The sequence below is a fragment of the Miscanthus floridulus genome, chromosome 4 (assembly GCF_019320115.1).
Source record: "Miscanthus floridulus cultivar M001 chromosome 4, ASM1932011v1, whole genome shotgun sequence".
Lineage (NCBI taxonomy): Eukaryota > Viridiplantae > Streptophyta > Magnoliopsida > Poales > Poaceae > Miscanthus > Miscanthus floridulus.
This window is the reverse complement of record NC_089583.1, coordinates 118,675,667-118,689,254: the sequence shown is the minus strand read 5'-3', so window position 1 is coordinate 118,689,254 and position 13,588 is coordinate 118,675,667. Positions and strand designations below refer to the sequence as shown.

Below are 13,588 nucleotides of genomic sequence, written 5' to 3'. Positions count from 1 at the left end.
CGGCAAGCGCCTGCTACCATGGTTGCCACGTACCTGTTCTCACTGGGGCTAACAGGCAGGGTGTGTGACAATTCTGTAATTCAATTAACAGTTACAGATTTGAGGGCGTGACTCATGGAGACAGCTGACTGACATAAATGCTACTAAGAGAACAGAAGATTTGTTGCATGCAATGGTGATGTAGCAGCAGTCAAAGTTGACAGTTAAGGTGTTCAACCAACAGTTTGAGATGTGCAAAGTACCTTTTGTGGCTTTGAGCAGCCTGTTTTCCCTCTTTGCTTTGGCATGGGCACGGCGTCGACACAGAATGGCATTATATTGCTTATTGTTCACTTAAATTGGTGCTTCTGTTGGCATATTCAGTGGTATAAACATTCGCGCTCCAGGCTGCACTGACAAACACAAATGGTGGAAGATAAGCAATAAGATGTACTTTTATAAATATTGTACAGATTTCCTATTTGAAAATGGAAGCATCAAATAAAGATTTCTTTGCAGATCCTCATTTATTAGAAAGCAGGCCATGTAAAAGATATTGCTTCAGCATAGCATCTATAAAGAAATGTCATCAGATTATAGCCATACTATCTGTGCCCACTTAAAATAATACAATTTTGAAGTGGTACAGTGTTAGGTTTTTATATATTTTGTAGATGATAATATTGGTTTTCAGTTAATCATATTCCTTTCGTTTCATAGAGCAATTACAAATGCATTGATCCTTGCGAAAATGGGGTCTCAATTTAGGCAGTGCATGGCACACAAACGCTACAGCAAAAAAGATCTAGCAAGCAAATGGTATCGAATGTGTTAAAAACCATGAATCTCTGCAGAATAGGATAAATGCGTGAAAAGTATATATTATTGCCAGTACTTACCTTGGAAGCACCAAACATATTCGCAGCATAAATATGAAAATCCCTTGGAAGCCAGAGAACATCATTGTCAGGTCCATGGAAGATCTGCAGAATGGTAATATGGGAAACAACATCTTCATCAGGTGCGAAGAAAAAAATGTTTATTTTTTAACTTTAATAGGCAAAAGAATTGTGAGAACTCTAATGTAGCCTAATGTCATGAGAAGAAGTGCCGGCACCCTGTAACTAAACAATAGTGTTTTTTTTTTTTTTTGGGGGGGGGGGGGGGGGGGGGGGGGGGTCCATCAAATATTTAATATTAAGCTTGACAAACATAGCTGGAAAACAACATCATTAATACTGGGCAATGAAAGTATATGGGTACGTGCTATTTTATTATTAGTACCATGTTAAGTATAAAGTATATACACATTGTGAAGAAAAGGAGTGCATCCCAAAACTGGAGACTGGAGAAACATGCAAAATAGAAAGAGGAGGCATAGCATACCTAAATTCGGCAGCTAACTTTATAGTAATAAAAAATGAGGTAACCGAAGAACTTGGTGACCCAATAAAACTATTTTGCTGCTGGTGCATATGAGGAAACCTTGACTGCCAATATGTGTATCAGTAAATCAGTTTGAGGAAAGCACCAATGCATATATGACTATATCATTCACGCAGTTATCATCCATCAGGTAGAGATCATGTGGAGCATCTTACGATTATTACCTGAAAGGGGAAAAAGCATCACTAAACTATTCAGTGTTGGATTTCCTCTCATTGTAATCATAGAGCACATATTCAGGGTCAGAGTTGTACATGGTAAACCCATAATGATCAAAGCAATTCAGCTAAACATATTTTAGAGACCCAGTGAGAATTGGGGACTGTAAAAACTGACATCATTCCGTAAGCCTGAATGGCCTAGGATTGGGTGATTTCTCTGAGCCTCTCCTTGCTCTTCTGGTTCTGCATTTACCTACCTGAATTGAGAAAAGCTCCCTTTTTCAACACTGGCCATTACTCTTGACTCTGAGCCATTCAACTAATCGTTACAACAGAGTCTTCTAGGATGAAGCGGTCCTCCTTGACCTACAGTGTAGCAGCAGAGAAAAGCTCCCTTTTTCAACACTGGCCATTACTCTTGACTCTGAGCCATTCAACTAATCGTTACAACAGAGTCTTCTAGGATGAAGTGGTCCTCCTTGACCTACAGTGTAGCAGAAACACAGGGATTTTTTTTATAAGGTGCCAATCTGAGCAATGTATTGAAATTAAAAAATGTGACTGAAATTGGAAGAACGGCAATTGTACTATTCAGATCCGGCACCAAGGGAGAGGAAGAGTGGGCGCGCGGAGTGGATCCGGCAGCAGGGCCGGCCGCGGAGCAGCGGAGTGCGTCGCAAGATGGAGCCGGAGATGGTGGGGGCGGGCTCGCGGCGCCGGCGGCCTCAAGGCTACCAGCGGCGGCATGGCGACCTCGGGGAGGGAGCGTCTGTGCCGGGAGGCAGCCACCGGCGGGGCACCACCGGGGGCTGCGCCGCCCAGCCTGGGAGCCACCGGGCTGGCAGTGCGAAGCGTGCGGAGGTGGCCGCGCGCAGGCACAGGAGAGCTAGCGAGGGTAGCACAGGCCGGCTTCCAACCACGCCTCGTGCTCCTCTGCATGCCCCTTCCACTTCTGCTGCTACAGCCAGGAAGGAAACTGACCCTGATCTGATCCCTATCCCTACTCCCAGAACTAGAGGAGATGCTCAACCTGCTATGGCTTTGTAGGTCACTGGCGCCCTATTTGTAGGCAGGCAAGCAGCCTGCAGCAATGGTGGAGTAGTACTGATTCAGTGGTGCTCGCTCCAGTAGTACTAGCTGGTAGTAGCTGCTGCAGCGCCACCACGTCGGGAGAGAGAGAGAGAGAAGAAGGGAGGCTGCGGCGGTGACGCGAGCGGCGGAGAGGCAGCGCCGGGGACCGGCGGGGGTTTGCCACGGCGTTGGTGCGTAGGCAGCGAGAGAGGAAGCGCCGGGATGGGGAGGATGGACCCGTTTTTTTTTCGTGTGGGTCGAGGGCTTTTTTGAAAACAAAACTGAGAGGAGGCCTGAACTGCGGGTTGATTCGACTAAAGTTCGAGGGTTTTTTTGTAAAAAGACCGCGGCTCGCCCGATCTGAGCCGTCCACGCGCCCGATCGAACGGCCGCGAAAAGCGGGCGACGTGGCACGCTGTCCGGCCGCGGTTTGGGCGCAGGATTCATATAGAAAGATATGACGAGTCTGTGTTTATCGGTTTGGTATGAGCTGATAAGCCTGATCAAATATCTCTCTGGACAATCTAAACTAACTCCGTATAATCGTAGGGGAGTTGTTTGCATCTCAAACAACCGTAGCTCGCATCTAGTTTGTTTTGATTGAACAGAGATTAGTTAAACTAATAACTGGTTACCCCACATGAAATCTAGAAAAAAATATCATTGAAGTATAAATATTCACTAATAGATAAATTCAACTATTTAGATGGTTTCAGGGTGGTTTTGTGTTTTTGAAAATATATATAATAATAATACAAAAAAAATTACTCTCTAAAATTTGAACTAATTTGTCCTAATAAAAAAATATGAAACTAATACTTGAGTTTTTTTTTTGTATTTTACTAGCAAAAGTGTTCATTCGTTGCAACGGTCGTTATCTGCTCGCTCTCACTCCTCACCATCTGTGGGTGTACTCAACAATGACACATGATGAGTTGATAACAACTTCGAAGCACTTATAGACACACATAATAGTTAGTTGTCCACCTTCACCGCGGTAATGCACTACTATAATCTACATGTTTTTTCTAGGGTTTTTCTTTTTTTTCTAGAAAAAAATGGAGATCTTAGGAGTAGTTTTTCCCCCCTAAGATGGTACGTAACCATTATTGTCTATTTAAACATAGTATATACTAAATATATAAATGTCTTATAATTTAAAATCGAGGAAGTATATGAAAAGCGTGGGGAAATTAAGGACCTGTTTGGCAGAGCTCACAGAGCTAATTCTCTGTTGGCGAACCGGCCATCCAAATAGTATTTTTCAGTTATGCCCGTATAAGTTTACAAGTTTGTAATTTATAGTGGTATTTAGTCCAAAACCGATCTTCCAAACACGCCCTAAACTGGTAAGGTCGCGTGCTTCCGTAACTGACGGGTGGACAAGTATTATTTTTATGGGAGGAGTCTAATTTTTCAAAAAATAAAAAAACTATCAAACTATTAGCTGAATTTATTGTTGCTACACCAAAGCTAGAAACCCTTATTTTTTTAATCGGTAGAAACCCTTATTTATTAATTATTATAATAACCACTCAAGTATCATTATTGACTTAGGTCACTTAGGCCCACACTGAATAGATAAATAAATATGATTTTTAGATGTATGAGCAGCACTTAAACTTGTTAAGTGGTGTCATTTAGGTCCACGAACTTTGAAAATGTAACGAACTTTGAAAACGTATTTCTTGTTCCCTCAATTTATTCAGTGATGCACCCACGTGATCCATATGGTTCAGAAATAGACCTACAGTGCACCATACAAGTTTAGACTTGCAGTGCACCATTTAATAAGTTTAGAAATCCAGAAACGCATTTTTAAAATTTCTAAAACTAAGTGGCATCCCTTGACAAGTTCATAGATTGCCCATGCCTTCAACTCTTTTAATACTCACTAGAAAGATCTTTTTACTCGTTTGAACTAGTTTGTTCTAATCAGAAAAATATGAAACCAATACTTAAATTTTCCTAAACATATAATCTAGGGGTTGGTGATTTATTTAGAGTTATTTGTATTTTAATTATTCTTATCCATAATATTTTATTACTCATTGTCGGGGCAGAAAGTGACCAACATGTAAATATTTGTAGTTTTGTCGTACGTTGTGATCGGATGTGGCCTAGCACTCAATGACACAGGGTGTATACTGGTTCAGGCAACGTGCCCTATGTCTAGTCTGAGTCGATCGATGACTTTATTTCTGAGCCCAGGTGCTCGAAGTTTGTTGTGGGGTTACAAACGAGAAGGAGAAAGATGGAGGGTACAAGAGGCCCGGTCGAACTCTGGTCTGAAGGGCCGAGAGTGACGAGAGCTCTTGCGTGCGTTGAATATTCGAGCGTGTGCTCAAGGTTTGATCCTGGTGGTTCTGTTGTTCTGTGTTGAATCGATCGCCCTGTCGGGAGAGAGCGTATCCTCTTTTATAGATGAAGGGGACGGCCTTACAAGAGAGAGAATGTATGTATGCTACTAAGTCTTGTTGCCCACTTCGTCGGGTACAAGATGATAGTAGGCGCCCACAACATTGTTGTTGTTAGACGCATGTGGGAGGTTTCACCGTGTTCACTATGTATGGTAAATGACGGCGCCCACAACACTATTGATGCCTAGAGGTATGTGGGGAGTCTTACCGTGTTCGCCTGGTATGGGAATTGGTGGCGCCCATAACACTATAGGGTAAAACTTCGGCGCCCACAACACTTCTTGGGTTTTGACATGCTTGGAAGGTTGCAGGGCACCCTTTTGACATGCCCTATCAGTACTGTCCTACAGGTGTACTGGGTACGGTCCTCGGTATTACGGTTGACTTGAATGCCCTATCTTACTTGCTCCGCCTGTTTCCTAGTCCTCACCGAGCGGGCGTCCCCGGTCGGTTGGTCCCAGTCGGCTCTGACTGCGTTAGTTAGAGAAGAGCTATAAGCAGAGGTTCGGTGTATCCCCGGTCGGAGACGTGGGTCGAAGTCGGGCATCGTTCCTCCTTGGTCAGGCCTTCCAGTCGAAGAGGCGGGCTGGAGTCAGAAGCGAGGCCTTCTGGTTGGAGAGGCGGGCCGGAGTCGGAGGCAAGGCCTTCCGGTCGGAGAGGCGGGCCAAAGTCGGAGGCGAGCGAGCGCCCCTTGTCCTTAGCCAGGCCCTCTGGTCGAAGACTAGATCACCCTTCTGGCCTGTCGTTAGGTTTTTTGGCTGGCCCAAGAGTTGTGTGTTTGATTGCGACGTCGTCTACTGGGTCGAGCCTTTGCTGGGAGGCCGGTCCATGAGGGACCCCGACGCACACCCGCGGGTGTAGCTCCCAAGCCCCCGGACGATCCAGGTAGAATCGTCTGGGTGGTTTTTCGCGTTGCTTGTGGGAGAAGTTTTGTTTCGTTAGCGGGTGCACACGAGCACACCCACGGGTGTAGCCCCCGAGCCCCCGAGAACTCGACGGCAGAATCGCCAGGGGGGTTCTTATCAGTGGGCGTGCGTGTGTGCACTTTGGTGGGCGTGGCCTCCTCTTTCCAGTTTTTTGACCCATCATTTCTAGGAGCATGGTCCTAGGCGTTTGGTCGTGGCCGAGGGACTGGGTGGGATGGAGTTGTTTAACCAGGGTGTCGGGCGCACCGAGGGATCGGGCGAGACAGAGTCGAGAATCTGGACGTTGGGCGCAATGAGAGATCAGGCGAGATGGAGTCGTGGATCCAAACGTCGAGCGTGACAAGGGATCAGTCGAGACAGAATCATAGATCCAGACGTCGGGTGCGACGAGGGATCGGACGAGACGGAGTCGTGGATCCAGACGTCAGGCGTGACAAGGGATCAGGTGAGACGGAATCATGGATCCAGATGTCGAGCGCGATGAGGGATCGAGCGAGACATAGTCGTGAATCTAGACGTCGGGCGCGACGAGGGATCAGGCGAGACGGAGTCGCGGATCCAGACGTCAGGAGCAATGAGGGATCGGGCGAGTCAGAGTCGTGGACCTAGGCACAGCCGAGGCGTTGGGCGTCTTGACCCCCTGAGCCCTGTTTGGGCTTGGTAGGGGCCAGGTTGAGTTTCGTGCGTTACCCCATCCATGGTTTCTCACAACCAGAGGGGCTGAGCTAATGTCGCTTGCATCGATGGCTCGAGTGACATGCTCGGTGAGCTCGCTAAAGGGCACGTTCGAGTGAAATCTAGGTCCGTCGTTCATGACAGGGTCGGCATAGCCCTCATGTGGCACTCCACTACTCCTTAACCCACAACCCGGTAGATGTCTAGGTTGTTCTGGAGACTAACCTGGGTGGCCTGCTGGCCTTCCCTCGATAGAGATTCTATAGGCATGGCTCGAGGTTAGGATCGAACGAGAAGGTTGAGATGACCCTGTCTGCTTTGGAGCAGACTGGGCGAGGGCTGCTCGAGCTCATCTGTGTTTTCTCCCCTGGCTCTGTTTGACGCGAGGCGGCCACGAGCCCTTTGTGGGCCAGCCTTTGAACTATATCACAGTGGTATCTTGTACTCGCCATTATATTGAGTGATAGAAAACATAACACGAACTCTAAACATCAAGTGAAATAGTCTGCGTTGAATGTGCCGTTAACTCATTATGTTAGTTAGCCAAGCCTATAGGCCATATGATGGAGCAATTGTCCTGCCATTTTCTGAATTTCATGCTGTCCATCTTCCAGCTGAAGCCCTTTTGGAGGCAAATCTAGTTTTGTCTGATCTCTGTTATGGCTTGGCCATGACCACCTGAAAATTTAGGAAGTCCCAACGGGAGACATAGGGCACAAATGAACTCAGAAGATTAACTGATTAAGCTGTTTTATTTTCACCAAGTTGACTGTTTTGTTATGCAATGCCTTATTACATCTTGCCATCGTGTCCATCAAAATTCCATGCAGGTCACTGATGGCATGCACTCCCTAAATGCTGTTTTTCTACTTATAGACACAGTTCTCAACAATATGGTAAGATTACTTCTAAGTTGTTTTGCTCTGCCCTTTGTGCAGTTGGTTTAATTACTTAAGACTCGTGGATTTTCAGCCTTTTCCCTGGTACCGAATGGCTTTCTTTGTTTTCTGGAGCTGCGCCTATGTAACATTCCAGTGGGTCCTTCATGCTTGTGGAGGCTTATCCTGGTAAGTTTTCTCCTTGCTGCATAATTCGGAGAACTAAATGGAATGCCTTTGGTTTACCATCTCTTGGATTAGATGCATCTTTATGCTAGTAAATTGTGTACACTAAGGGAAGAGAAATTGGCTATTATAGGACTCCAAACGTTGGGTTTCTCTATAATAAGACTCCTAACGTTTGTTTCTCCGAAATAGGACTCCAAACAATTACAATAAGCTCTAATAACATTTTGGACCATTTTAATCTCTTTTAACATCTAAATACATGTATTTGTTCCCAACGTGACCGTTTTACCCTTCAGTGTTTTGAAGGTGATTGTTTTGTCGTTTTGAAAAAAAAAAGTCGCTGCTGGCTTCCGATGGCCCTTGGCCTTGGCTGGGCGCTGCCTTGGCTGGCTGGCCATGGCCTTTGCTGGCTGGCCGCAGGTGCCTTGGCTGGCTGGCCGTGGCTGGCTGGCTGTGGCCATGGCTGGCTGGCCAAAACTGCCTTGGCTTGCTGGCCGTGGCAAGCCATGTACAGTTACAAGTAATATATGTACAGTTCCAAGTAATATATAACAAGGTTCCAAGTAATATATAACAAGAATTGATTCATACACAATTACAAGTAATATATAACGGCAAGAATTTAGCAACGAGTTCATCTTATAAAACCATATTTGTAGCATAAACAAGTTCATCTCAGAAGACCATAATGTAGTTTCAAACGAAATCAATGTCATATGAAATAAATCATGAGGTTACATCTCATCACAACTAAAATGCTCCATCATCAAATGTTTAGCTTTCTCCTTTTTGGAGTCATCTTTTTTGGTGGCACCGGGGTAGGCATCCTCACGGGGCTAGCGTTGTCAGTTTGTGAAGATGTGCCCTCTCCAAGTAACATCGCTAGCTTGCTGCACATAAATACGATCGGCAATTAGATGTATGTATAAAACAATTATTCTGTACATTAAATGTGTTAATATTTCTTACCTTCTAGTGACCCTTCCTGGACTATCTCGTAGAATTTCATCCCTTGTTGGCCTCCGTGGGGTGCTAGGTTCCGCCGGTCCTTCTTTTGTGACATTCTTCCTAGGTTGCCTACGCTTCCTACAAGTGCTGAAATAAGTTAATATTCACATTATATGGGCACTTGGAACTAGCTTGTTGATAAAGAAAATCATCAATTACCTCTTTTTTGCGGTCCCATTATATGGGCACTTGGAACTAGCTTGTCTGTGGCCTTTTTCTCCGCATCTTTTGCAAGTCATAGGTCCTCTGATCATCTTCTGTCCCTTTGCATTTGTTGGAACAGTATCATTATCACCTTCACCCTCATCCCATCCCTTCTCACCTTCAACCTCATTGGTAGATTTTCCTTTCTTCCTGTGTCCACCTTCATCCCATCCCTTGATTCTTAGTTTCCTCATTCTTCCAACAGATAATTTAGCTAGAGGTGCACCAACGCCAAATGGTAGGTCAACATGTGGCCACTGTGTTTTATCTGTCATTGGCTCAATCTCTCTACCATAAGCAGCCCTAAATCTACTCACAGAGTAGTAGTCATGCACAAACTGTTCTAGATCCACTCCTCTTTGGCGGGTTGCATAGGCCAGTACATGTTGACATGGCTTACCAGTGTGCTGCCATTCTAGACAAGTACATGTTCTTTGGCCTAGCTTGACAATATGCCTCACAGAAACGGCGCCGCTATGGTCCCACACCTCTGCACTCCAGTTAGAACATGGTACAATTTTCAAGTGCCCCAAACCTCTAGTGTTTGCCCTTAGCTGAACCATAATAGATGGGAGTATCCTGCCTTCAGGTAGCCTGTATGCAATAATTCTTCTCTTGTTCCACAGTACCATGATCATTTCTCTGATCTTATCAGCAAGGTCAGCAACCGGTAAGTCCTTATGGTCTCTAATCCAGTTATTAAATGTCTCAGCAATGTTACTAGTTATATAGTCACACTTAATTTCTGGATTGAAACCACACCTGTACCATAATAGCTTATGATTGGCCTGTAACCATTGCACTGATGCAGCTGATTCACTTATCATTTTTGCTATATTATCATAGAAAATCTCCTCTGTGTAAGCTCTTGCAGCAGGATATATTTGGCCAAACCCTCTAAATCTCTTCTTGAAGTTTCTAACCATATGATAAAAGCATTCCCTTTGCTCTGCATTGGGGAATACATTCTTCACTGCATTCTCCAAGCCCTTGCAAGCATCGGAACAAACAGCAAGGAGTGGAAGATCACCTATAGCTTTCTTTAATTGTTCCATGAACCAAGTCCAGTTGTCTGTTGTTTCCTGAGCTATGAAGCCATAAGCGACTGGATACATCCAATTGTGACCATCAACTCCTACTGCTGCAGCCAAATGACCATTCCACCTCCCATTAAGTGCTGTAGCATCTACGCTCAAATGAGGCCTACAACCTTCCAGGAATCCATCAATGCATGGTTTCAGGGCACAGAAAAAACGGTGGAAATATATCTCACCATCTACCTCAAGAAGATCAATCTCAACGACACTCCCAGGACTCCGCTTCATCACCTCGGCCTTCCACCTAAACAATAGCTCAAAGCTATCTGACCATTTCCCATAAATCTCTTCAAGAGCTCTTTTTTTACCCCGCTGTACAGTGTCATATCCAATTGAACACCTATGCAGTGGGTTTGTCTCCAACCTCGTTTTTAGTTCCTTGGTACCAATGTTTGGTTCAACTCTAAGGATATCCACAGCCCTGCTAGCTACCCACTTGCAACTTGGAGTTGTAACCTGCATCCTCTGGCTAGACACACATTCATGTTTATCAACTAACACGGTTACCTACAAAAACAAAAAAAGATATTAAATTTCATAACAAGACGAATGATTGAATTAAGTGATACAAAAAATATTTTACCTCCACAGTAGAGCTGCCATCCAGTTTAGAGCCATTTATCCTCCAAGGACAAGGGCCCGTCGATTCATCACCAGACTTGCAAAAACCCCTATATTTCTTCGTAGTTGACTTCTCTACTCCTAAATGGAACTCCTTCTTGATGGCATATGTCCGCACCGCCAACTTGAACTCTTCCATTGTTGGGTACTGTGTCCCAACCTCCAATGATGGGTTGTTCTTATCATATGAAATGACAATCTCACCCGGTACAACATCACTAGTAGGAATGGCAGCACCATCAACATCTTCACCAAGCTCATTATCATTGCCTTGTTCATCCATTCGACGATCAAATCCTTGTGTAGGTATATTTGATGTGCCCTCATCTGCCAAGCCTAAAAGCTCGCACATTTGACTCTCGCTCATAAGTTCAATTCGTCCCTCATCATCACGTGTCTCCACAATTTGTAATGTTGTCCAATCAACTCTTTCCATATTTTCCACATCATTTACTTGAGACCTATAAACAAGAGAAACCTACTTTTACTACTGTCTTCTACTGAACCGAAAAAAGACAGGAAGTGGTATGATCTACTACTGTACTGGTATGATCTACCACTATTAAAGTCCAGCCAAACAAATCTGCAGGCGTTTCTTTTTCTTTCATAGACAGGAAGTGGTATGATCTACTACTGTACTATCTCCAATATTTACTACTGGTATGATCTACTGCTGGTATGAAATAAGAGATCAAGTGCATCGATTTTATACCTTTCCACTTCAAGAACAGGCAGGTTGTACTCTATTGCCGGATGACAAACAGTAGGAAGCAGTGACCTTGCATGGGCAACGGCATCTATGGGCAGCACTTGGCCATCTCCACCTTGGCCGGCGTTGGCCAGCCGTCCAGCGCCCTCCGCGGCCAGCCCTAGGGCGCCCGGCGACAGTTGCTGCCCATCAGCGGCCGCGTCCAGACCTCCTGTAGGCGTGGCCGCCCGGCCACCAGCAGCAGGGGCCGTGGCCAGACCTCCCGCGGCCACCAGGCCACCAGGGGCGGCTAGGGCTAGGGCTTCCACGTCTTCGGTCCTCCCTGCGTCCAAGAAGATGAGCCGCGCGGGATCATCGGCAGGCGGCGGTTCTCCTCCATCCATGGAGGGCGACGGCGTGGGGAGGGGTGGAGGAGTGAAAGGCGGCGGCGTGGAGGAGTGAAGGCGGCGCGGCGTCGATGAGTGAAGGGCGCGGCGGCGGTAGATGAAGAGACCACGTACTGGCCACGAGGAGATGATGGATCGGTGTGTAATACAGAAGGGCAATACGGTCATTATCAGAAAATACATGTATTTGGGAGATAAGAAAAATGGTTAAATGTATCAAAATGTCATTATAGCTTATTGTAATTGTTTGGAGTCCTATTTCGGAGAAACAAACGTTAGGAGTCTTATTATAGAGAAACCCAACGTTTGGAGTCCTATAATAGCCAATTTCTCCTAAGGGAAAGATGAAGCAAAACCTACAAGTTGGTATATTAACTTATAAGAAAAGGAGCATATTAACTTAAAAGAAAAGGAGACAAATGTAAAATGCTTTTGTTGAACACTGCAATGTGCCATACTGCCATGCCTCTGTTGAGGTGCAATTCCATACCCATGTGACATTTGTCTTAAAGCAATTTGGCATGTGTATTCACTATTCAGTTTCCGTTATGATTTCATTCTGATTTCTGAATATGCCGCAGATTCATTTTTTGGTGCTGGCCATGCATGTTGGCACACTCATATTAGCAAAGTAGTATATCCTATTTTCTCAATTCTTGTAGTTTATCTTACTATGTTGGTATGCCATCAATGCAATGCATATTGGAATATTGCTTCGGTTCAGTTATGCACGCATTTGAATGAGGGCTGACGTGGTACCTTCAGTGATGAAACTGTGACCCTTTTTTGCCTTTTCAGGTGGCCGTACCCATTTCTGGACCTTTCATCATCTGGAGCTCCTCTATGGTACTGGCATCGACCTCCTCATTTCATCCTTTATTCTCTGTCATCCGGGAAACCTTACAGCAATCTGAATTTGGTGCAGGTACCTTGGCATGGCCATCGCTCATATCCCCTGCTTCTTTCTGTATTGGTTGATTGTCAAGGCGAAGCACACTTATTTCCCACGGATGTTTCCACATGCTTATGTTAGGACAATATAGATCCATTTATCTAATCACGGGTCAGGATAAGCCTGTATAAATATCGGTAGCATACTATTTCGACACCTGCTAGGCTCAAGTGTACACCTGTATAGTCTCGTGAATTCACAGCCCCTTTGAGATGGGTCTGAGCACTGAGCACACGCCAGGACCGGGACCGGCATTATTGATCAATGAATCGCAGAGGTTCACTGTCACCTGGAAACACGGACTTGTGCTCTGTCTGTTCCTTCGCTTGAACTTGAAGTATATATATCGTGCACATTGGAAGCATGCCCATGGTTTCCCTTTCCCCTAAGGTATTGCATTGTATGTTGACAAAAGATGCTTTTGAACTGCAATGATTGAGTATTTCTTCACTCTCGATGTGGTGTGTCTAACGATGTTATCAATTCATCATGTATATTACTTGTTCAATCACAACAGTTTCTCAGTTGAAGGCTTGAAGAAACGTAAATGGGGCCTGCCACCTGCCTCAACTCAAAGTCAGAGGTGGCCGCAGTGAAAACATTTTGCAGAACCCCCGATTAAGATCAGGGATATTACTCGTGATCTAGTTGTTTTTTCATAAAACCCCTATTTAACTTAAGTTCATGATTATTCTCGCGCCAGATAGCGAAGCATACACGCGAGAGAAAGATCATGGGATGGATAAATAGGACGGTGTGATTATTTTGCAGAACTCTTCTGCGACTCCGCACAAGAAGGCAAAACACCATGAAGAACGACATTGCTAGTGTGTCTGGACGCCCATGTGCTGCACTATGTTTCGCGC

General features: G+C 45.2%; 1 protein-coding gene across 1 annotated transcript; it reads right to left on the bottom strand.

Annotated features, from left to right (window-relative positions):
- Nucleotides 1-8,908: 8,908 nt before the first annotated feature.
- On the bottom strand, nt 8,909-11,767 carry LOC136549202 (uncharacterized). Its single transcript, XM_066540467.1, has 3 exons — nt 11,388-11,767; nt 10,638-11,136; nt 8,909-10,561 (listed from the first exon to the last, which is right to left on the bottom strand). The coding sequence occupies exons 1-3, from the start codon at nt 11,765-11,767 to the stop codon at nt 8,909-8,911; spliced, it is 2,532 nt and encodes an 843-aa protein (XP_066396564.1).
- Between the last annotated feature and the right edge of the window lie 1,821 nt (nt 11,768-13,588).